This window comes from Dreissena polymorpha, chromosome 2 (assembly GCF_020536995.1).
Source record: "Dreissena polymorpha isolate Duluth1 chromosome 2, UMN_Dpol_1.0, whole genome shotgun sequence".
NCBI classification, from domain to species: Eukaryota; Metazoa; Mollusca; class Bivalvia; order Myida; family Dreissenidae; genus Dreissena; species Dreissena polymorpha.
This window is the reverse complement of record NC_068356.1, coordinates 124,072,527-124,096,298: the sequence shown is the minus strand read 5'-3', so window position 1 is coordinate 124,096,298 and position 23,772 is coordinate 124,072,527. Positions and strand designations below refer to the sequence as shown.

The 23,772-nt window shown below is 34.4% G+C and overlaps 2 protein-coding genes and 1 long non-coding RNA gene across 3 annotated transcripts in view; all 3 read right to left on the bottom strand.

Annotated features, from left to right (window-relative positions):
• The window catches only part of LOC127870053 (sushi, von Willebrand factor type A, EGF and pentraxin domain-containing protein 1-like), a 40,997-nt gene extending 20,799 nt beyond the window's left edge, over positions 1-20,198 (bottom strand). The window contains exons 1-5 of the mRNA XM_052412713.1: positions 20,118-20,198; positions 19,821-19,954; positions 19,197-19,313; positions 17,683-17,823; positions 17,208-17,373 (exon numbers count right to left, since the gene is read on the bottom strand). Of these exons, the coding sequence (XP_052268673.1) occupies positions 17,208-17,373; positions 17,683-17,823; positions 19,197-19,313; positions 19,821-19,842 (446 nt within the window). The 5' untranslated portion in view covers positions 19,843-19,954; positions 20,118-20,198. The remainder of the gene's footprint in view (positions 1-17,207; positions 17,374-17,682; positions 17,824-19,196; positions 19,314-19,820; positions 19,955-20,117) is intronic.
• Positions 20,199-20,208: 10 nt separating this feature from the next.
• Positions 20,209-22,046, bottom strand: LOC127868869 (uncharacterized). Its single transcript, XR_008044282.1, has 3 exons — positions 21,882-22,046; positions 21,439-21,572; positions 20,209-20,305 (listed from the first exon to the last, which is right to left on the bottom strand). It is a non-coding gene; the product is annotated as an uncharacterized LOC127868869 (long non-coding RNA).
• Positions 22,047-22,448: 402 nt separating this feature from the next.
• Positions 22,449-23,772, bottom strand: part of LOC127870052 (sushi, von Willebrand factor type A, EGF and pentraxin domain-containing protein 1-like) — a 46,998-nt gene continuing 45,674 nt past the window's right edge. The window contains exon 34 of the mRNA XM_052412712.1: positions 22,449-22,658. Within this exon, the coding sequence (XP_052268672.1) occupies positions 22,449-22,658 (210 nt within the window). The remainder of the gene's footprint in view (positions 22,659-23,772) is intronic.

Below are 23,772 nucleotides of genomic sequence, written 5' to 3'. Positions count from 1 at the left end.
CTCACCTGGCATGAAAATTAAAATAGAATTAGATCGATGAATGTTACTTATGGAATGAGTGATGTATTGGACGTCATCATTGATATTGGACGTCATCATTGATGACGTTCAATCGAACGAATGATAAAGGGGGCTAAGTTTCGTTAAGTTGGTGCAAATCACTGCGATTTGAGCGCCTTAAAAACTGGCCGAACACGTTTGCTGAAATTTGACATGTATATGGACCAGAATGCGATCTACCTGTTGGCGTAGGCGTTATACCTGGGAAAAATCAAGTTTTCGAGTATTTTGTGTTTAAACTTTTTTTGTGGGAACGGGCACGCGCTCAAATAAACATTGTGACGTCACTTCACAAACAGCGTTAGACATCCGCCATCTTGTAACGCGACAAAGAAACTCAGTGTCATTAATTCAATAAACACAGAAAAATATGATTGTGTTTAATAATCATTAATACAAATGTCTATATTTTGTGCAGCGGATGTTTATTCAGACAGATACGGCAGAATTATGTAAGTATCTTTGTGTACTTTACAGTAGATTTGATAGTGGTAAACAACTGCGTACCGGTAAAGTTCAATCTAGCCGATTTTACTACGCAAGAAATTTAAGTATCTCACTGGCAAAATGAGCTTGACACATAAACAACAACCGGATCCGATTTACATCCACATAATATTGTGGGAATCCGATGCAATGCAAATTACTCATGTTTGATAACGTTTGATGAATTCGTTATATCAATATGCATTAACATTCAAGGGGAATAATTTTTAATTGAAATGTGCGATTCAATGACAGTGTTATATTGGGATAATAAGTCGTTTAGCCGTTATCATGATAAGTATATTGTTTGTTGTGTTTCATTTTCATAAAAAACATACTTTTACTGTTTTTTCCTTAAAGTAAAACAGTTCAGTAGTCATTATATCTTGAATTTTAAATATTGAAATAGATGTCGGATATTTCATATTTTCGGACGTTGCTACGTAAGCTAGTTGTCAACATAATTATTAATATACTGATTTACCTTTTACGCATACAGTTGTGCAACTGTTGTCTACGTAATGATACGCTGTTTAATGTCTATAATGTCTTCCTGCCCCTGATGATAATAAGTATTTATCTCAACAAACCCCAGCAATGTCAATGGTCGGTCAACATAAGAAAAATATTAGCTAAAGAAACTTCAGTGTACAATTTATATAGCAGTGTCCGACAAATCCATTGCCCGGAGCCCGGGGGCTACAGAATTTTTTCATCGGGCTACTGAAATGTTTCAGCTGACGCCCGCCGGGCTACTATAAATCTATAAGAGCGGTAGCCCGTTTTATTGACAGACATACGTAGAATAAACACGCTGACCATGTGTTTCTACACCGTGTCTTGTTTATAATCCGATAACAAAGTGCAATCAATTATCTTATCAATCACCGATCACTTGCGGTAATGTCGTAAACAGTAAGAGTGCATTTTAATCATTCAATCAGAATCAACATTTGTCGTCTGCTAATAATATAATGAGAGCCGGTTGGATAGTTGGCGCACATGATGCAACATCATTTCGCAGTTTGGAATTCTTTGTTAACCGCAACAATGAGTAAGAGCGACTACGTTTTTGATGTCGTTAAATATCCAAGGATGCCGAACATTAAATAAATCAAAACAATAGCGGATTCTTCAAAACGGTAACGATAACGAAAATGAATATTAATAACAACGCGGTTAACACATGCTAATTAGTTTGCATTGTCAATTAATAATTGGATTGATCGACTGTTAATCAATAATCCCATATATGCCCAATTTAATTTTTTTTAAACCAAATTATGGGAGGGTAATATAGACGATGAGAGTCATAAACACAAACGTTTGAAATTTTCTAAAGTGTCAATTGAATTTCGGCATATGATTCTATTTAAAGATATGATGAAATAAGCTCCCAATCAGGACCGTTCAATTGCAACTTGCGTAAATCACCTGCGACGGTTTGCACACGTTGTGTACAGCTATTTTAGGTTACAAAGTTCTACATTTAATAAATGAATTTCTTTGTCCAGACAGGGACCTATACAAACGTATAGGCCCCTGGTCCAGATAAAAAGCGCGCACAAATTGGCATGGGTGTATTTATTTGTAAATAAAAATTTCGTAGCGGGTACATCATTGAGATCATTTAGTTTCCATTAAAAGTTTCGTTGTGAATTTCAACTAAAGTACCGGGGTATCTCGCGAATTATTTGGCATTGACATTTCCTCTTAATAAAATATAATGTAAACACGCTGTATCGTTACCGTTACACTGTATCAGTTCCTTCATTATTGAAACAATTATTGTATTGTATACTGACTGCACACTAGTGTCGTAACATACGGATGCAATACGTAAATTCGGACAGAACTTAAAGTCGGACACAAGTAAATAAATGATTTAATACTCTTGATTTCTTGAAACTCGGTATTTGTTGTTAAAAAGAGCAATTGCATTGATTAACACCATACGAGTCAGTCGTATTGATCATCTAAACGCTTTATTTACGTTTCCAACTTAACGTGCTGTCCGAATTTAAGTACACATACATGTGCACATACATGTAATATCTATAACATGCAATAAGAAATTTGTTGGACACTGATATAGTATTGACATACCTGTATGATGAAGCCAACCCCGTATCAAAAGTCAACCAGAGTCGTAACATATTTATGTCATGCTATAAATCAAAGAATACTCATTTTCTTGGATACATTTCTACATATATTGGTGAATGAATATAAATTACTGCACCGAGGAATATTTTAAGGTTCAAATGTTTCAAATGCATCTTACAATAGATGAAAATAACTCTCATCAGTCTGAAATTCACAATTTTGACGCCATTGTCGCTTTGTCCAAGACTAGTTTTAATTTGGATACTTTCGAACGACCTTGACATTTTTTGCTGAAATTGTAAACATTACTTTCGTTTTCTGAAATCTATTATTTGTGATTAACAACAAGTCTGGTGGATTATAAAAATGATTTCAGTGTGAATCGGGTAGTTTTAAATATTTACTTTGAGTTTGTATTTACACTACAATTTGTTCACAAAACAAGCCAGAATATTCTAAAATACCGGGAAATGTCATTCTGAATTTGAAAACACTTGAGCACACGGTATGTTACTAAAAGTAGAAATACCATCATATGACCGTGAAATCTCGGGAGATTCGCATTTCAAGAAAGTCTGTCACATCGCTGTTTTTCTCGATATGTAAGAGCAGAATAGATAAATTTTAAATGTTTAAGATAGTATTTTGTGAAAGAATGTATCAGTTAAATGTCAATCTTTCCAATCAAGTGATTGATATGGGCCAATAACTGCATTTAAAAGCTGTTTTGGACCGGTCTTTTTTAACTGTCGACTTTTCGGCATTTTCTGGTTGACTTTCCTAATGGGGTTGGTCCATAACTATAAAGTCGCGCCAGTCAAAAATCATAAAAAGCGACATTTAAAGTTATGGTAGCCAGAATTAGAAAAATATGTACAACTGAGCAATCAATCATGACAGACTGATGTCTCAGGTTAGTGCAGTGATTTTTCCACCAGATTCTCACCAAGGTGATCCCGGTTGATTTCACCACAATTGAATATATGTCAGTACACAAATAAATTATACAGCAGGTAATGACAATCGATAAATGTCTTAGTTTTAATTTAATTGTTTGCACAAATTTGGACACTCTTTGTGTCTGAGATATGTTGGGTTAAATGACCTTTACAACAAAACATACATCTCTGAATCTGCGATACATTACAGTTAAAGTTTAACACGTAAAATACCAGTATTCAGATCTGAAAATATCCTAAAAAACTCGTATGGTATGAAGTACATATATCTTGTGACGTATTTTCATTTTAAATCTTGAATTTAATGACGACTTGAATTTAATGACGACAAGTCGGACATGCAGTTAAATATTTTTATACGTATATCGTGTGACATAATTTCATTTAAACTCTAGATTTTAACGACATTAGTCTGACGCGTGCGGCGTTATTTTATTTAACAGTAAAACAAAAATTAAGTAGACTATCAAAAAAATACAAAAAGTGTACTTGTAAATAAAAACTCCTTCATTCCGTATAAAGATTGTACGTTACAGCAGAGCTCCAGATAACTTTTCTGAGTAATTGGGTTAATACCCACTACTTTTGAGTTCAATTGGGTATTTTCATATTCAATTGGGTACAAAAAAGTCGGTACCCACAACGGGTACTTTAATTGACAATTGGGTACCTTTGTTTTAAAATTGGGTATGTTCATTGTCTTAAATTCTCACCTGCTTATCTGAATAAGCTGGTTGTAGTTCCACTCTTAATTGATTAGTTTCAGAGATTTTGTGTAATTATGTAGATGTATCCATAATATACAGTCTTGATTCAAAAAAAAAGTTCAACGATTTTTTCCACCAGTTTTCTTACAATGTAAGCACTGACAGCAATTGCCTCCGACATAATATCGTCAAGAATTAGTTTCACTATATTTTCCGCTTCTGATTTTGTGTTGCCTGCGGTTAAATATCTTAAAATTGAGTTTCTTTGTGCCTAGGATACGATGTTTCCATTTTTAAGGCCTCACGATTTCGACATTTTCACAACAATAACACGTAGTCACAAAGACACTTTTTTCCGTACATATTATTGTACTGAAGGTTATACTGAAAGCCCTTGAACAAAGCGGAAAGAATCCGGGTATTTCGGACCAGGGTATTTCCGGGACAAATTTACTCGTTATGCAAAGGAAAAATATGATATGCGTAATCGGCAATTTCAATGGGGTTTCGGAACGCATGGTTTTATTTTTCTATGCGTAATCGGCAATTTTACATTGGGTATTTGCACAAATGCCCACCTTATCTGTAGCTCTGTTACAGTAATCTGTGAAACAACGTCATTAATAAAACAAAAATATATGTTTGACAACAACGGTGGCTAATAATGTTTACGAAAAAATACAAACAATATAGATTTATCTATTACATAACATGTTAGAATTTTATCATGCATTTATAATCACTCATAAAGAGATTTCAATATACAGTTACATGCATAGACAGTTTTTTTAAGCCAGTGCCTTTTGAATTCAGAAAATAATCAAGATAAACCATAAAATTGGGAAAAAAAGATAGTAAACCATAAACTTGAGAAAAATGAGGCATTATTAATATGATTATAAATAACAGAATTACAATAATTTTGTTTGGAAGTGCATGATTGAGTGCATTTTAAAATTTATATTATAAAATGCTGCTTGAATTTCTTTTTACCTTTCATATGTAAAAAAAGAAATATCATCTGCTAGTGCAAAATATGACTGGGAAAGCTGGTTTATGGTCATTTCGTAGCAAAAGAGAAGAAAATAAGTGCATTAAATAAATGAATTCATATTTTTGTATCTGGAATAGTTGTATTTTAAATAGATCCTCCACCCCAGGGCTTTTTTTCCTGACTTTGTGAAGCGGCCCTGGCACCCTCACTTTGTGAAAAAATGAGTCGTGAACTTTTCAAAATTGTGAAAAAATGATTCGTGAACTTTTCAAAATTGTGAAAAATTGAGTCGCGAACTATTCAAAATTGTGAAAAATTGAGTCGCGAACTTCTTAAAATTGTGAAAAACTGAGCCGTGAAATTGTTGAAATTGTGAAAAACGGCCAATTTTGTAAAATTCACGGCCCTGTTAGGTTTGTGAATTGTCCCTATCAAAATTGTGAAATGTCCTTCCAGGGCCACTCGCAAAGAAGGAAAAAAAGCCCTGCTCCACCCTATAATGGCCGAATAAGGGCTAAATTGCTTTCCGACTTGAAATGAAAAGGCATATTGGTTGATCGTGTAGCGTTTATGTGCAAAATTTGAGGGCCAATTGATAAAGCTTGTTGATGCCAAAACAGGTAATAATAATAATTTATTATCAGGTACATGTACACAAGCAAATAAGTATATTTAACCCTTTCAGTGCGGGAACCGAATTTTAAAGGCCTTTGAAAACAGTTTGGATCCAGATGAGACGCCACAGAACGTGGCGTCTCATCAGGATCCAAACTGTTTGCTATTCTGATAGTATTCTTTGAAAATTTTTTGAAGAAAATGCTAATTTTAGAAATTCAGCAGACGACATTTTAGCAGACGACAAATTTCCCAGCATGCAAAGGGTTATTAAGATGCTTAAGGTGTGGAAGACTCATAATCAGGTTTGGTGTCCCTCAAACCCTAAGCGTCTTGTAATTCCTTATGCAGTTTGTATAGATAGTGCCGCATCCTGACACGTAAAGCTTGTGCTTTGTTGGCAGCGTTAGTTGGCTGTTAACAGGTTCATTGTGGTTATCTCCACCATCAGTCTGTCCGTCTGTCCTAGCCACTATCTCCTACACCATTAGCACTAGAACCTTGAAACTTAAACACATGGTAGCTATGAGCATTATGTGCGACCCTGCACTATATGGAATTTTGATCTGACCCCTGGGTCAAAAGTTAAAGGGGATGGGGTGGAGACAGGTCAGAGATTTTCACTTATTTTTAGCTTGACTAATATATATGAAATATATATAATGGAGCTATCCTGATCACGTCGGCGTTACCGTTAGCGTGCACATGTTAAAGTTTGTGTACTACCCCATATATTTTCTTTGTCCTTTTACAAATTACTTTTATACTTTGCATACATGTACTTCTTTACCAACATGACCCTTATCTATAAACAAGAGCAGACAACTGTATCAAGCATTTTGACAGAATTATTGCCCCTTTTATACTTAGAATATGCATATTATTGATAAATCTATGTTAAAGTTTGCATACCACCTTAAATATTTTCTATGTCCTTTGACTTATTGTTTTCATATTTTGCATACTTCATTACCAACATGATCCCAATCTATAAACAAGAGCAGACAACTGAATCAAGCATTTTGACAGAATTATTAACCTTTTATACTTAGAATATGCATATTATTGATAAATCTATGTTAAAGTTTGCATACCACCTCAAATATTTTCTATGTCCTTTGCCATATTGCTTTCATATTTTGCATACTTCTTTACCAACATGATCCCAATCTATAAACAAGAGCAGAAAACTGTATCAAGCATTTGACAGAATTATTGCCCCTTTTATACTTAGATAATTGAACATTTTGCTTAAATTGCCATAACTTCTTTATTTATGAGCACATTTGATTCATACTTTGACAAAACAACACTTACCTGACATACCACAATGCACTGCACCCAAACTATCCCCCATGCCCCACCCCAGAATCCCCCCCCCCAGTTTTATTTTTATAATTATTTTTGAAACTTCATCTTTTAAATTACCACCAACCCACATTAACCACCCGTCTCCATGATGGCTTACATTAACCTGTCAAGCACTCGAAATCTCTTAAGACAATAGTTACGGTCAATCTCAACCATGCATGGCCGCATTACCAACCCTGGGGCGCCCCCTGGGTCAAACATGCGGCATGGGAATACGCGTCGGCCTCTGCCGCACCATTTTTCACCAATTGACTTCAAATTAATACTTAAGATTTCTTATGACAACACAGTGTCTCGACCATCCATGTTCACATTACCCACCCCAGGGCCCCGCCCACTTTGGTGGTAAAGATCCCAAGCTATTTCAGCATAATTAAAATCCAAGCCATTTTTGTGGTCAAGCACCGAGCTTTCTCACCATAATTAAAATCCAAGCCAGTTTGGTGGCAGAGACCCCGAGCTATTTCAGCATAATTAAAATCCAAGTCAGGTTAGTGGTCAAGATCCTGAACTTTTTCGGTATAATTAAAATCCAAGCCAGTTTGGTGGTCAATTTTGTGGTAAAGACCCCAAGCTTTCTAACCATAATTAAAATCCAAGCCAGTTTGGTTGCGGAGACCCCGAGCTATTTCAGCATAATAAAAATCCAAGTCAGTTTAGTGGTCAAGATCCTGAACTATATCGGTATAAATTATAATTAAAATCCAGGCCAGTTTGGTGATCAAGACCCCAAGCTTTTTCAGCATAATTAAAATCCTAGCCAGTTTTGTGGGGGAGACCCTGAGGTATTTCAGCATATTTAAAATCCAAGTCAGTTTAGTGGTCAAGATCCTGAACTATTTCGGTATTATTAAAATCAAGGCCAGTTTGGTGGTCAAAAACCCGAGCTTTTTTAGCATAATTAAAATCCTAGCCAGTTTCATGGCCGAGACCTCGAGCTATTTCCGCATATTTAAAATCCAAGCCAGTTTGGTGGTGAAGATCCTGAACTATTTCGGCATAATTAAAATCAAAGCCAGTTTGATGGTCAAGATCCTGAGCTATTTCAGCATAATTAAAATGCAAGCCAGTTTGGTGGTCAAGAACCCGAACTATGAGCATAATTCAAATCCAAGCCAGTTTGGTGGTAAAGATCCCAAGCTTTTTCAGCATAATAAAAATCCAAGCCAGGTTGGTGGTCAAGATCCTGAGCTATTTCAGCATAATTTAATTCTAAGCCAGTTTGGTGGTCATGACCCCCGAGTTATTTCAGCATAATTAAAATCCAAGCCGTTTTGGTGGTCAAGACCCCAAGCTATTTTAGCATATATTTTTTTGGCATAATTTTTTCTTACCCAATTGTTTTCGTACACACATTTTTTTCGTACCCATTTTTTTCTGTTTTTTGACAGAATAATGCCCCCTTTTATAGTTAGAAAATTGAAAATTTGGGTAAATTTTGTGTTCAGGTCTACTCTTATCCTATTTGTGTTAAGGTCTACTCGTATCCTAAAGTATCAAAGCTATATCGTCTACTTAATGTTATATGTCATGTAACTGACATTTTTAAACATTTTATTTCTTTCCCATTTTTGTTTTTTTTATTAAGGTGACATACATCAACTGTTTAATAATATTAAGTCTACCTTTTTGGTAAAAATGTTGTTTTTACCAAATTTTCAAAATTGACATTACGGACACATGTCATTTGCTGAATGAAAAAGTAGCATAACTGACATTTAGTTAAATTTTCAGGAGAAGGAAAAACTTCTTTATTGAAATAAAATAGGGATACTTACAGAGTGAAACAAACACATGGGATATTTTCAGATTTGAATACTGGTATTTTACGCATCTTTAGGCAGTTCTGTGTACCAAGGATAAATACAATATTTAAACATTCATGTACAATGCACAATACTAAAAACCTGAATTGTAACTGTAATGTGTTTCAGATTCCGAGATGTCTGTGTTGTTTCTAAGTTCATGTGAAAAATTAAGTTTATATGTTTATAGGTTTAAAATTGCAAATTTTCCTCTTACTTGCCCTTGTATTTCAAGATAGAATACTTTCCTTCCCAGAGGAAAGAGATCTGGGTTTGAATCCCAGTGGGGGCTTCAGAGGATGATTCATTTTAAGAAAAATGAATATATTTGCTTTACTTTGTCTCTAACTTAACCAAATAACTCTGACAATGCCTTTACAAGTATGCAGTTTTTGATAATTCAATTATGCAAGAAACATGTATAATTTTAGGGTAGACTTAGACAGCAAACTAAGAATTGGCATCCATTTTAGTTTTTTAAGTCAATACAACAATAAATGCATATAGGAACACATATTTAAATTAAAAATGCAACAATCAGAGGACATAATCAATTAAATAGTAAATGACTACTTTAAATATTTTTTAGCACTGTTTGTTTTTCAGAGATTTGTAAATATGACGTTTTATGTTCTTCCCATTGAACTAATGCAATATGTGCTTTGGAACTGGAATCATATAGTGTTGGAAAGCTGATGTTTCACGTCCAGAGGGTCCTTGCTTCCGGAAAGCTGAAAATTGTATATGATCTCCCCACTCATTCCATCCCGCGAAACCCTTAAGGTGTCGCAAGTCTAGTAATGAACAGAAAATGATGACATGTAAACTATCCATTTTCGTAGGTTAAATGTACCTAAAAAATCGGCCACTTTTCAGTTTGATCTGCAGATAAAATTACATAGAGGATATTTGTTGGATTCGGTGGATTATCGATTTTAATTCACGAGTGATCATAGAAAATAATATTTTCACGAGTGGCGGAGCCACGAGTGAAAATATATATTTTTTATGAACACGAGTGAATTAAAATCGATATTCCACCGAATCCAACAAATTTTCTTTTTATTTTATGCTTATTTTCACCGTTTATATACATTGTTAAAGAGTTTAACTAAAGAATTTCGCTGAGATAATGACGTCATTTCGTCGAGAAAATGACGTCATTTCACAGTAAACAATGAAAATTATCGATAATTTTCACTGATAATTTTCACTGTTTGAAACCGTGAAATTATCAGTTTTAATTCACTGATATTTCTCTATAAACCACCGGAAAGCATAAAATAAAAAGCAATATCTTTAGACAAATGTCCTCAATTTCAGAGTATTAATCAATGTTTATACTATTAAAATTTTTGACTTGAAATTTAAAATAAATGCGAAATTTTTATACCAGTTACTCCCCCTACCTATTTTAATAAATATAAACATTGGGAAGCTGCTAATTCTTAAAAAAAATACTTGTTTTTAATGGGTTTAATCAATTTTTTCAAACACAGCTAAAAAGCTAAATACATTTTGGTTAAAAAGTTTACTTCAGTGTTGATTATTAGTAAACGCTTATATATAATATATAAACATGTAATCTAGTAATAGTCTTATCAAGGGAGGTAATTCAATTATCAAAAATTTATATTTAGGTTCTGATTTGTATGTTTTGAATATAATTTTTTGTACAATTAATTGGTTAAACCTTAATTAAAGTTGATTAGATAAAATTTAAATAATTTTGTCAAATATATTTGTTTCTTATATGAATATAATTGTTGCAACTAATGATGACATCACTTTCCCCACGAGCCAAATATTTCCTGCTATATTTGTGACATTTTAACACAAAAGTTTACAATGATATGGTTCTTACATTTGCAACATATTGAGAGTAGGGATGGTTTTCATGTTGTTTTTTCTAAATAAAAACAAAATAAGTGCGTGAAGATCATCAAAATGATTTTACACAGGTGGCCGATTTTTTACGTACAGGCCGGAATTACGTACATGACCAGTATTTAGCATCCCAGTGCTAACTATAGACAATAGTAAAACATTACACATATAGTAGTCGTTAATGAAAAGTGACATGAGTTTATAATAGTACAATGTATATAAAGAGTAAATTATTAAGCGTCTATTCTTAATTTCTCGGCATTATATATAAATTTGGCAATATTATATAAGCTGTTACTGCATGTTGATTTAAGAAGGAATTCGAATTTATTTAGGGTAGGCCAGTGACAGTAATAAGGTTTAAAATATTTCCTTCTGAGCTCCTTATACATTGGGCAAACAAGTAAAAAATGGTATTCTGTTTCAATTTGGTTCATGTTACAGGATCTGCAGGTTCTTTCATTCAGGGGCATATTAGTGTATCTACCAGTTTCAATAGCAAGTTTGTGTGAGGATGTTCTAAACCTTGCAAGAGCAAATCTGTATTTCTTTTCATGAAGTTTTTGCAAATATGGCTCTAATTTGAGTTCTTGTTTAACGAGAGAATATGTTTTAAGTTTAGATGATGAGTTTACGTCGAAATGCCAGGTTTGATGATAACTATCTATAATTCGCCTTTTAACAATTTCCAGAGTGGTTAAATCTAAATTTTCTGTATTCCAAATTTCCCCAAAACCGTTTGTTTCGAGGCATTCCCTAATATTTGATACCCAATTGTTTTTGTCGTGAATTCTGTTTCTTAGCGTATCTCTCTTTAGCACGTTATACACTTTTTTTACGATATGATCGTTATGTAAATTAATCAATTTGTACCAGTATTTCAGCGCATTAATTTGGCGACATACATGGAAAGGGATCCTACCGAGTTCTCCGTACAGTGCGGATGAGTTTGTAGATTTTTTAACTCCAAGAAGTGATCTCAGAAATTTAGTATGGATTAATTCAATTTCTTTTGCTTGATGGAAGCCCCATATCTCAGAGCAAACATTTAGGATTGGGGTAACAAGGGAGTCAAATAATTTTATTCTTTGCTGGGTTGGTAAATCAATTGCATCAAATATCTGAAATAATTTACTTAATGAAAACGATGCGTGTTGTGCGATCAATTTTTGGGATCTGTAAAAGTTACCATTTTTGAACAAATTTATACCAAGGTATTTGAACGAACTTACAGTTTCGACTAAGGTATTGTATATATATAACTCAAATGTTGTTGCCCTTCCTCTTTCAAATACCATAGCTTTGGTTTTTGAGACATTAATTTTCAGCCCCCATGTGTTGCAATAATTTTCTACATCTTTTAACATAATTCTTAGTGTTTCTGGTGATTTGGCGAACAATACCATATCATCTGCATATAATAAAAGAAATAATTTCAGAGTATCAATACATACAATTCCTGGGAGGTTATTATGGAAAACATTATTTATAATATCATTTATAAAAAACATGGCTAACAGTGGAGAGCTGGGGTCTCCCTGTTTGACACCGATTGAACAGTCAAAAAATGCAGAAAGTGAATTTTTATAACGTACACATGATTTTACACAGTTGTACATAGCTTTTAATGCGTTCACAAAGTGACCGCTTACATTTTCTGTTAAAAGCTTTTGCCATAGCATGTTATGATCAATACGGTCAAAAAATTGTTGGTAATCTACAAATACACAATACAATTTTTCTTTTTCGCTAAGAACTTTTGTAATAATTGAATGTAACATGAATATACAATCAGAAATTGATTTTCCTTTTTGAAATCGAAATTGATTAGGTATTAATGTATCATGTTGTGTGGACCAGTTTTTTAATCGATTCAAGAGTATTTGAGAGTATATTTTTCCAAGTATGTTAATTAATGTGATACCTCTGTAATTTTTGGGGTCATTTGCATCACCTTTCTTAAAAATAGGTGTAATGATTCCTTTACCCCATGACTCTGGATACTCGTGAGTAAAGAATATACGGTTGTATAACGTTTTTAGAAACGGGATTATAATATCAATACTTGATTTAAACATTTCTGCTGTAAGTTCATCTATACCAGGACTCTTATTGTTGTTTTGAGCGTTTACCGCAGAACGTATTTCTAACTCGGATATTTCTACGTCCAATAAATTATCAAATATATCGTTTATATTTATATTCTGATATTCACGATTGTTATCGGATGGTAAAAGCTCACCGAGCATTTCCCTAAAGTGATTATAAAGATCGTCGGTTGTAAGCGAATCAGCCGAATCAACCTTTTTTGTTGAACAATTTCTAATTGATTTCCAGAAGGAGGGCGGATTAGTTTTGGCGAGATTGTTAATGTTGAAACCTTCTTTTTTCTTAAATGTAGCGCGAACTTTTCTTTTTGTTTTATTGTATTTTGACCTCGCAAGTACTAAATTTTCTCTATTTTCTATCGTTTTATCCCTGCAGTAAATATTGCGCAGCCTTTTAAAATTATTTCTTTCATCATAACATTCCTTATTGAACCATTTTTGCTTTTTTGGTTTCGCTGTGCTAGAATTCGCGCAGTTTATCGGCTTTCCGAATATGGGTTTTACCGTAGCTATAAATAACTCGGTGAATTCCTGAACGACGTCGTCGATAGGCCGTATGTTCAGTGAAGCGGTAAGGTTATTTAATAGATCAGTTTCGCGGATCAGTCTATTTTGAAAAACGGGGATTTTATCAGTGTCAAAAACTAGTTTTGTTTTCGTTTCTTTTCCATTAGATTCATGCCTAACATTTTTAACATCACCTATCTTCGTTTTTATGTTGAACGATAAACATGCATAATCAGAGAACTCGTTAAAGTCGTGAACACAAAAATCGTGAATTAAATTAAAATCTTCGTGTTTTAGTAGAAGATAGTCAACGACGCTTACTCCCCTACTAGAGCAAAAAGTGTATTCGCCCACTTTATCGTCAGTCCCCAATCTTCCGTTTGCTATTAAAAAACCTGTTGCTTGACATAGTTGTAAGAGAATTTTACCAGCAGCATCAATGACTGTATCCTTACTGTTTCGTTGTAAATTATTATCATTAACTTGGGTTATCATCGGTTGAAAATCGTCTAAATACTTGTCAAAAATTATAAAGTCATATTCATTAGATGTTCTACAATTTAGGTCTCCTGTAATGAATGTAAATCCTAAATTATCAAATTTTAACATTTCAGATTCAATTTCTCTAAAAAAGTCAAAGTCATCTGCACATTTTGAATTACTTGGTAATCGATAAGCATGACAAATGTAAACGTCAGTATTGTGTGGAAAAACTGATTTGTCTATCTTTATCCATACAATACCATGTTTGTCTTTACTAACAACGGTTAAATGATTTTTTAAATATGTTTTGAAATAAACAGATATTCCACCACTGTATCGTCCTGACTTACGTTTAAGTTTCTGTCCATATAAGTGTTCACTGTCGAAATTTGTTATATCTAAATTGAATGGGTTATTGTTGTTTATCCATGTTTCACAAAGTAAGATTATATCGAATTGTTGTACATGTTCCAGAAAGTCACTGTCACTAAGTTTCCGTTTAAGTCCGTTGATATTCCACGATGCTATGCGGATCGGATGTTCCGTTTGACGTCCCTACTGGTGGTCCATGGTAGCTTTGTACGGACTTCCATTGATGTAAAGAGTGGGTCCGTTGAATTTAGCGCGTTGTCCATTTTCCTGTGCGCGCCGCATTACATCATATAGTGGTTTGCGGGCATCTCTGATCTCCTTTGGAAGCTGTACGCCTATGCTGATTTGTTTGTCCTTAAGTCGGTTCTTTGTAGCTGCTTCGGACGAGGCCGCGCGGATTCGATCGCGATCCTTGCTATAGTGGAAACCGACGATGATCGGGCGTGGTCGGTTTCCATTGGCGCTTCCCCTAATGACTGGGCGATATGCGAAATCCAGCTTTATTTCTTCCTGTATCTCCAGCACTGTTTGGATGACGTTTGCTATAATTTTAGAACATTCCTCAGTTCCAGCTGATGTGACTTCCGGAATGCCATAGAAGACAAGGTTGTCGCGCATGGATTTTGTCTCCAGGTCGAGAAGTTTTGCCTCTGTCTTCTTCTGCAGTGCCTCTAGGGTGCGATACTGTTCTTCTAAATGCGTGCACGATTTATTGAGCTGTTTAATCTTTGAGCTCACATTTGAGAGATCCTCGGAATTTTCATCAAGTTTTGAGCCCAGAAATTGAGCACAAGTCTCTGTGTGTTGCACTCGGCAGTCAATGTCTTTTACTTTCGTTTCCAAATCAGATACTTTCGCGGCGATGGAATTAATTGTTTGTTCGATACGATCTATTGACTTCATTTTGTCTTTGATACACTTAATTTCGGACAAGATTTCAGTTGCCCATGGCGGTTGCATCATTGGCCCAAATCCAAACGGGGAATGTGGGGGCGGGGGGCTCGGACCGTACCCAGGGTATGGTTGCGAAAATGCCATACATGGCCAGTGTCCGCCAAAGTCCGTTACAATAGATTGAGATGGGTTGTACTGACCAGTGTCCACTTGTGTGTTGGTTTGTTTACTTCTTTTATCGGCGTGTTCGTTTTCGACAATTCCCGCGCTGCTCGAATTCCTCGTGCTATCCTCTAATATTGGCGAAATTGTTTTCCTCTTCGGTTTTCTACTACCAGTATTGCTAGGAGTCTTATTTTTGGCAGGCATTAACAGTTCGATACTAGTGTCAACCTTATATCCAACAATTTAGAGCACACCTCATTGGGAAACACTTTAAATCCATAAAAAACGGAGCTCAAAAGATTTTGCTTTGTAATTTTATCTGCAGATCAAACTGAAAAGTGGCCGATTGTTTAGGTACATTTAACCTACGAAAATGGATAGTTTACATGTCATCATTTTCTGTTCATTAAGTAACATTCACCGATCTAATTCTATTTAAATTTTCATGCTAGGTGAGTTTTGAACCCAGGATTATATATGTGAAGTTTATTTTCAACCAGTTGCCTAACACTAAAGATTTTTCTTAAATAGTCCCAAAAGTGGCCGGAATTACGTACATGACCAGTAAGTAATAGAAGCATGATATGCAACAGGCAATAGTAAATTTTATTTCCATTTATTTAAATTAAGCAACACAGCAAATAAGTAAAGTATTTAAAGAAGTCATGAATTCAATAAATCTATTCATAAATAATAGAAGCAAGATATGCAACAGGCTATATTTTTTTTACTTCTATTGATTAAAAAATAAAGCCCACAGCAAATACCGTACTCTATGTTTTAGGACACTTAAAAATAATTAAAAAAATTCGTGTCCGAAAACTTAGATACGAAAAATATTCACAAAATACAGGTGTCCGAAAACTTAGAGTCGAAAATTGAAGTCTCAGAAAATACAGTCATTTGTATTAACGACTACCGGTAATAACACGCGCTTGTAAAATACCATGCCGTTCAGTATAAATTACAATTATATATGTTTACGCTGCATTTTATATAATTTTAAATGCTTAATTTATTTGACAAAAAGTTATTACAAGGTTGTTCTTTGACCAACCAGTTCAAAGATGAGCATGTGATGTACCGATACTCGCTAGTATGAACCTGTAATTAACACAATAAAAAAGCAAACTATGAATTCTTTGTTTGTTCATTTCAGATAGTTGTTGTCTAACACCTTCCATTGTTCGTAAAACTTGCTATAGGGTGCATCACACTTTGAAGCGTTTAGTATTTGTCATAGTTATTTTACTGAGAAGGGGTAGTACCCAATAACGCAAATGTAATGGTCCGTTACCCTCAGGCATGCACCTGTCATGTTTTATGATGCTAATCTGGTAGTAAACCCCCATGATCAAAGTGTCATTAGATATCGAAAACATGACCAAAATTTGGTAAAATAGCGCTGTAAAATATACTGTCCGAAAACTTAGAGACATAAATTATGGACGAAAACTCGTGTGTCCGAAAATTAAGAGTCACGAAAAATAATTATTTTTGCTAAAAAAAGGGGTGTCCGAAAACTTAGAGTGTCCGAAAACATAGAGTAATTACGGTAAATTGTGCATTTAACAATACAGAAGATAACATAATAATACAAACTAGGCTCTGCAGAAAATGGCTTAATGACAGCACACAAAAAATACATGAATACAAACTAAACATGCACTGTTGGTGAAAAGGCTTACCCAATGAACATGTTGAAATAGACGCCCTTTCCGTTTGCAGCTGCATATCGAACCCATCCCGTGACAGACATGGCATCAACATTAGGTACAAAGATGAAGTATGGAATCCAAGCAAAGCCCATACCAGTTGGGTGGTTGAAGTAGAAGTCATAGTTTCGATCAAATTCTTAAAAACATTAAACAAAACAAATTAATGAAACAAGGCAAGCATAAAATATGCTATGAAGGAAACAAGGCAAGCATAAAATATGCTATGAAGGTTTTGAATTGAACAAGTCCAAAAACAAACAGCATTTGAAAAACTTCATTTAAGAAAGGCTGCTCTTTGATTGCTGTCAAGGTCGACAAATAAATCTTAAACCACATGATTCAGGTAAAAGGTAAACAAAACACTTAATTTACAAATTCTTGTTTAAATACAAAATGCATGAAACCCAACTTCAAAATTAACAATAATTATAACTTATGAGCAGACCTCGACCACAGTTGTTGCCCGTCTTCTTGAGTGGACACCGACAGTAGTAGGCATTGATAGCATCAAAACATTGGCCACCACCTGGGCACGTACGTCCTGAGCACTCATTGATCTCCGTCTCACAGTTAGTGCCCGTGTATCCTTACATTGGAAGAATGAAAATGATGTCAATAATGGTAAGAATTAGTGGAAGCCTTTACACCATGCACAGTTTATAAATACCAGGGTTGTACTTCCAAACTTTTACACAGCAAAGTTTCTGTAGCATGCCTCAACATTCTATATAGCTATAAGAAATAACAATAAAATTCAGTTTCAATAAGCCAAACTGCTTTAATCCATGACTGTTTATTCATCATCAAACAACTTGCATAAACTCATTTCAACACATTACAGATCTATGTCAATATTATGCAGTTGACCATGCAGCGCCACTAAACCGGCCTTATATACAGACTTCATTTTAAGTTCAGAGCTTATATGACATAATGCCATGTTGTGTTGAAAATATATTATTTGTTAATAGAGGCATATAAACCCTCTTACATTCAGCTATTCTTGTTATATATCAGATAATCCCATATAATCACAACTGCAATTCAAACAATGTAATAATTGTAACCAATATTAACAATAAATTTTATAAATAATTTCATAAACAGAAACAGACGCAGGTTTTCAAAATTGTCTGTGAACATTGAATTAAAAAACATCCACTGTATTCCCATTGAACATGCCAAAATCAGGTAACCTGATGTTCACACATCAGCGCTGTTCATATGCAATTTTTATGGCAAATGGATAAGTGCTTTAAAAAAAAAAAGGCAAACAGGAACTAAATTAATGTTTACAATAAACCTGCATTTGCATGTATCTATATCGTCTGTTTTATCTTTGCCTGTCACATTTAATTTGCATTTTATCCGACAATATTTAAATAAATATCATCAACAAAAAAAAAACAACATAAAGCATGCAATGATAAACTTAGCAAAATTGTCTATAATTCTTAAGTAAGATAGAACATGTTAAATGTTAAAAGCTTTCAGTATGTCATTGCTTATAATTGATTACAATAGATCAACAAGAGCACCGCATAACGGGTGCCATGCTCAGCTGCAAAAGCTTGTCAGAAATATAAAAAATTTTTAGAGGTCAAAGTGACCTTGACCTTTGACCTAGTAACCCAAAATGGGTGTGGCGTGTAGAACTATCAAAGCGCATCTACATATGAAGATTCAAAGTTGTAGGTGGAAGCACTTTGATTTTAGAGCCAATGTTAAGGTTTTAGCACGACGCCTACGGCGAGCTGGCTATGACAATAGCTCGGGTTTTCTCCGAAGAAAGCCTCGCTAATAAATCAAGCAGAATGATGGGTGCTGACATTTTTAGAATTCCTGTGAACATTTGAGACAAAAATGGAAAGTTGGAGAAAAAACTGACAACGCTAAAACAGGTTATGCTGGATTTTCAGTTTACTTATGATAGTTCATGAATGTGAATATATTTCTGACCTGGTTTACAGGTACATTTATAATTATCCTGTATGATGCTACAATCAGCGTTGTTTTTGCATGGATTGTCTGTGTTGCATAGGTCCCTCAACCATTCGCAGCCATCTCCATTGTATTCTAACAAATATAAAACAATATTCTTGACTCAAGATCTACAGGTCATTATTCAGTGCTATAAATGAGCACTACTGATAGCTGTGGCATTTGACATAATCTCAAGATATTATTCAAAAGAAGCCAAAATTAGCTCCCCCTGCATTTTATTTTTTATGCTTATGTTTTATACTTTTTCAATGTAACAATATTAGGATGATGTTTAAGATGAAACCTACATATTAACACATCTATCAAAGCATAAGTATTCTAAGAAACTAATTTTGTATTGTTAATGATTGAGGTCTGGATAAGGTCAAACTAATATCTTACCAATTATGTATGGTATTGTTCTCTTAAGTTTTTATTTTTAAGGCTCGTTTCTGAGCTTTTGTAAATATTTTCATTCAATGCAGTATAAAAGCTAAAACAACATTTAAACAATCTCACAACAATAAATGTATTGTAACAAAAATCATAAATTAGGCTAATTGACAGCAGAAGACATTTTCTATGTTGTGAGATGCTTACTTGCAGGACATGTACATGCCATAATGGCACTAGTGGTGTTGTAGCTACATGTGCCCAAATTCTGACACTTGTTGAAGGTCTGACAGGGGGTAGGGCGGTTCTGGCAGTTTGCTCCATACGTGTTGGCCCCACAGCTGCAAATATTTCATTTCTTACACAATGTGAGGCTTAAGCTGGCTAACCATTTACCAATCAGATACACATTTTGATGTATGTGTAGTCATTAAGAAAATCTAAATATATTAAAGCCAGTATATTAAACTGCTAGTTGCTGCCAGATATCAGATAGTGACTTACGCGCAGTAGTAGGTTGTGAACACCGGGCGACATGTCCCTTGGCACAGACTTCCTGTGCAGTAGTTAATTATACTGTCACAATTCCTGCCCGTCCATCCGGGCAAGCACTCACATCTGTACGTATTCAACGCCGGTATGCAGCTAGAACCATGCAGGCAAGGTTGACTGGCACAGAAGTTAATCTGACTCTGTCAAGAAATAAACATTATATACCTCTTATATCAAGAAAATAAACCAAAAATGCCAAACCTTTAAGGAGTGTTTGAGACCACTTAGTTTTTGACAATTTTTTCCGTTCATCATCATAATAACAAAGGAATCCTTAGTGATATTATGGGCATCTAACAGTATATGCTATGTTTATAGGTGTCTATCGCAACCGTTGTTTATTTTTTGTGTTTTCACTTCATATACACTTATATTTGTTAATGCAGCATCAACATACTCAAACAATATCCCGTAAAGAGAAAAATAATGCATTTGAATATCAAGCAAACTTTCGTTTTGACAACTGACAACAGAAATGATTCGATGTACGATGTGAATCTAAATTTAGTTTTTATGCAGATTCGTTCAACATTAACAGTTGTCCTATTGCCCGTGGCAAGTAAAAGTTGGGTCCGGGCAAGTTATTTTATAATCTAGTTGTCCGCCCAGGCAAATGCAAAAAAGAACAAAGAGCATGTAATTTAGACTTTCATTAGACTTTAATTGCAGTAATCATTTTGTTAAATGTTCAAAAACAAAAAAGGTTTTATGGTGTATCACTTTGATCTTTATAAAAAAATATGAGGTTTACAGTTAATGTGATATTTCATGTTTGGGCAAGCGGCTTTACGTTCAGGGCAAGTAGATTTTCTTAGTACTTGCCCGGTAGGGCAAGTTGGTTTTTCGGTTAATGTTGAGCCCTGCAGATCATTTCCGCTTAGAGGACTGGATGAGTCATGTAAAATATCAAATATAATATATATTGTTATAAACAACTGGAAGCAAGATGAGTTGCAGATAATTGGTCAGTCACCACATTTTAACAAACTCTTTTGACCTGTTCATTCTTTTCAGCTCGATTTAACAGTGAAAAATGCCCATAATATCACTTTAATAGCAACATATTATTATAGGAATAGAATAAGTTACTAATCCATTGTTTGGCAATTATTTCAAGTTGTCAAGTTATGGCAGATTATATTGCAAATATTTTCATAAGAATCGATTATCAAACTTGTTCATAAATAATAACCCGCGTTGCATAATGTTGAATTTTTTCCCGGAAACTTAACAATAATTTTCCAAATTATAGCCTACTGGCTGGTCTGCATACCTCACAATTGGCGCCTGTGTACCCTTGAAAGCAGTTACACATGTAACCTGGGCCTTGATCCCTATTCATACATGTTCCATTACCACTGCATGAAACACCGACACAATAGTTCACTTGACTTGCACATGTTGCTCCTAAAAATCACAGGGCAATAATTAGAATGCCATCAGTCCATCACTAGTATTTTATGTCTGTCAGACTAAAAGCCTGACACGAAATTGTACAAAATAACTTGTCACATGTTAGCATGTCTTACAGAATAACAAAATGATTGACAAGATTCTGCCATAAAAATCCATGTGTTTGAAAGGTCCTTCTGAGGTTAGGTTGAATATAAAAATTTTTTTAAAGCATGTCAGACCTAAAGAACTAAATCACCTAGTTAAAGTAGCAGAAATATGGTTACAATCAGTTTACTTAAAAGAAAAGTAATTTCAGTAGACCTGTATATTCAGGTTTGCAGGCACACAGGTAACCGTTGACCTTGTCTGTGCATGTTCCGCCATTAGAACAAGGGTTGGTGGCACACTCATTGATGTCTGTCTGACAGTTCTTCCCTGTATACCCACTCGGACATGAGCAACTGTACCCAGCAAATGTGAGTTGGCACAGTCCTCTAACACAGGGATCGGGCTTACAGTAGTCATTCTTCTGGGTGCATGTATTAGACAAAAACACTGAAAACAAAAGAACAAATCACATTCAATACGAAGAGAACTGAAAAATAATATTCAATTAAACTTCTTCAACTCGAGGGCACAAAGGATGACTAAAATGCTTGAGTTATATAAGCACTTAAGTTATAGATGTGTCCATATTGAGAAGTTTTAAATATTCACTTCAATTTTGTACATCAGTTTTATTATAAGTGAATTATAAATCCTTACAATGTTTAATAAGAAAAAATAAACAAACTACAACAAATTCGTACAATTTTAAAAAGGAACTGTCATGAAAAACAAATATTTTTTAGCACACATGTATACACATACAAGTATTGGTTAATGTAACTAACCTCTATTTAAAGAGCATTTGAACTGCACAACGTAGTTTGTGGGATCGTTGGCAGTCCTCACACCAGGGTTTCCTCCATCCACCAGGTTGGAACGGTCCACGTCAGCACACTTGGCAGGGTCCAGAGCCTTGCCAGTGCAGTCCTGGCCAACAGAGCAGCATCGCACATCGATGGGCGCAGACCCATGGCATATGTGCAATCCAAGCTGCAAAACAGATTTCTTCAATAAAGGAGTTAACAATTTATTTCACTTGTCACATTGAAGTATACAAAATCTGTTTCAGAATGGTTGTGAGTGAGTGAACCTTTTGCCAGACTATAGTCAAATATTACACAAACATAAGAATAAATTATTGATCTAATAATAAAGCAGATTTAACAAAAGAAACTTATAAACTAAAAGTTATTTGAATATTATGACAGAGATTTAAATAAAAATGCTTTATTCATTATTAAAATGGTTGCCATCAAAATAAAAAAACATCTTCAATTACTGGTAATTTAAATGTATACTTACATTTGTAAGATCATTTAAGCGTTCACTTTCAGCTACAGCTAATGTAGATGGGGCTAATACATTATATCTTATAGTCCAAAAGTCATCTGTAAATAGAACAAAAAACACATATGAAATGGCAGCCATTCAAGATTCAACTTTATGAAACAACACAGAATGGTATGTGAGTTATTAACCTTTTACTTTACAGAACAAAACTTGTGTACAGATATTAAGCAAAGAATAATACCACTGTTATTTTACTCCTTATTGCAATATTAACCTTTTTTTTACATGTTTAATGTCTCTCAAAATTATAAATTTCTTCAGACTTCTGAAAACAACATAAATGTTGATGTTATAAATCAAAAGTATAACAGTCAATGAAATATCCAGTAACACCAAAACAAAGTTTTTTTCTATAAAGTGACAATTATCACATACAAAAAAAAGTGCCTTATTTTGGTAAGCTAAAAGGTGATGTATAATATATCATTAAAATTGAAAAACTCTAAATGAACTACAATTTTTGAAAAAGGCAAACCTCATGATTTAGTTACACAAGCCAACTAAGTACATAATGTGTCTCACCTGTTTGCTGTGACTCGTGCTTGGTAAAGGTGTTGTAGCCCACCTGTGTTCCAAAGGTAGGCATGTCACTAGGCAACCAAATGTAGCACTGATTGCCAGAAGCTTGATATGTAAACCTATCACAGTTTGGGCCTCTACTTGTGCACTGGCTTCGACATGCATGAACATCAGCAACTGTGACCCACCTTGTGGAATAACTGTTGATATCTACAGGTGCCTTGTCACGTTCAAG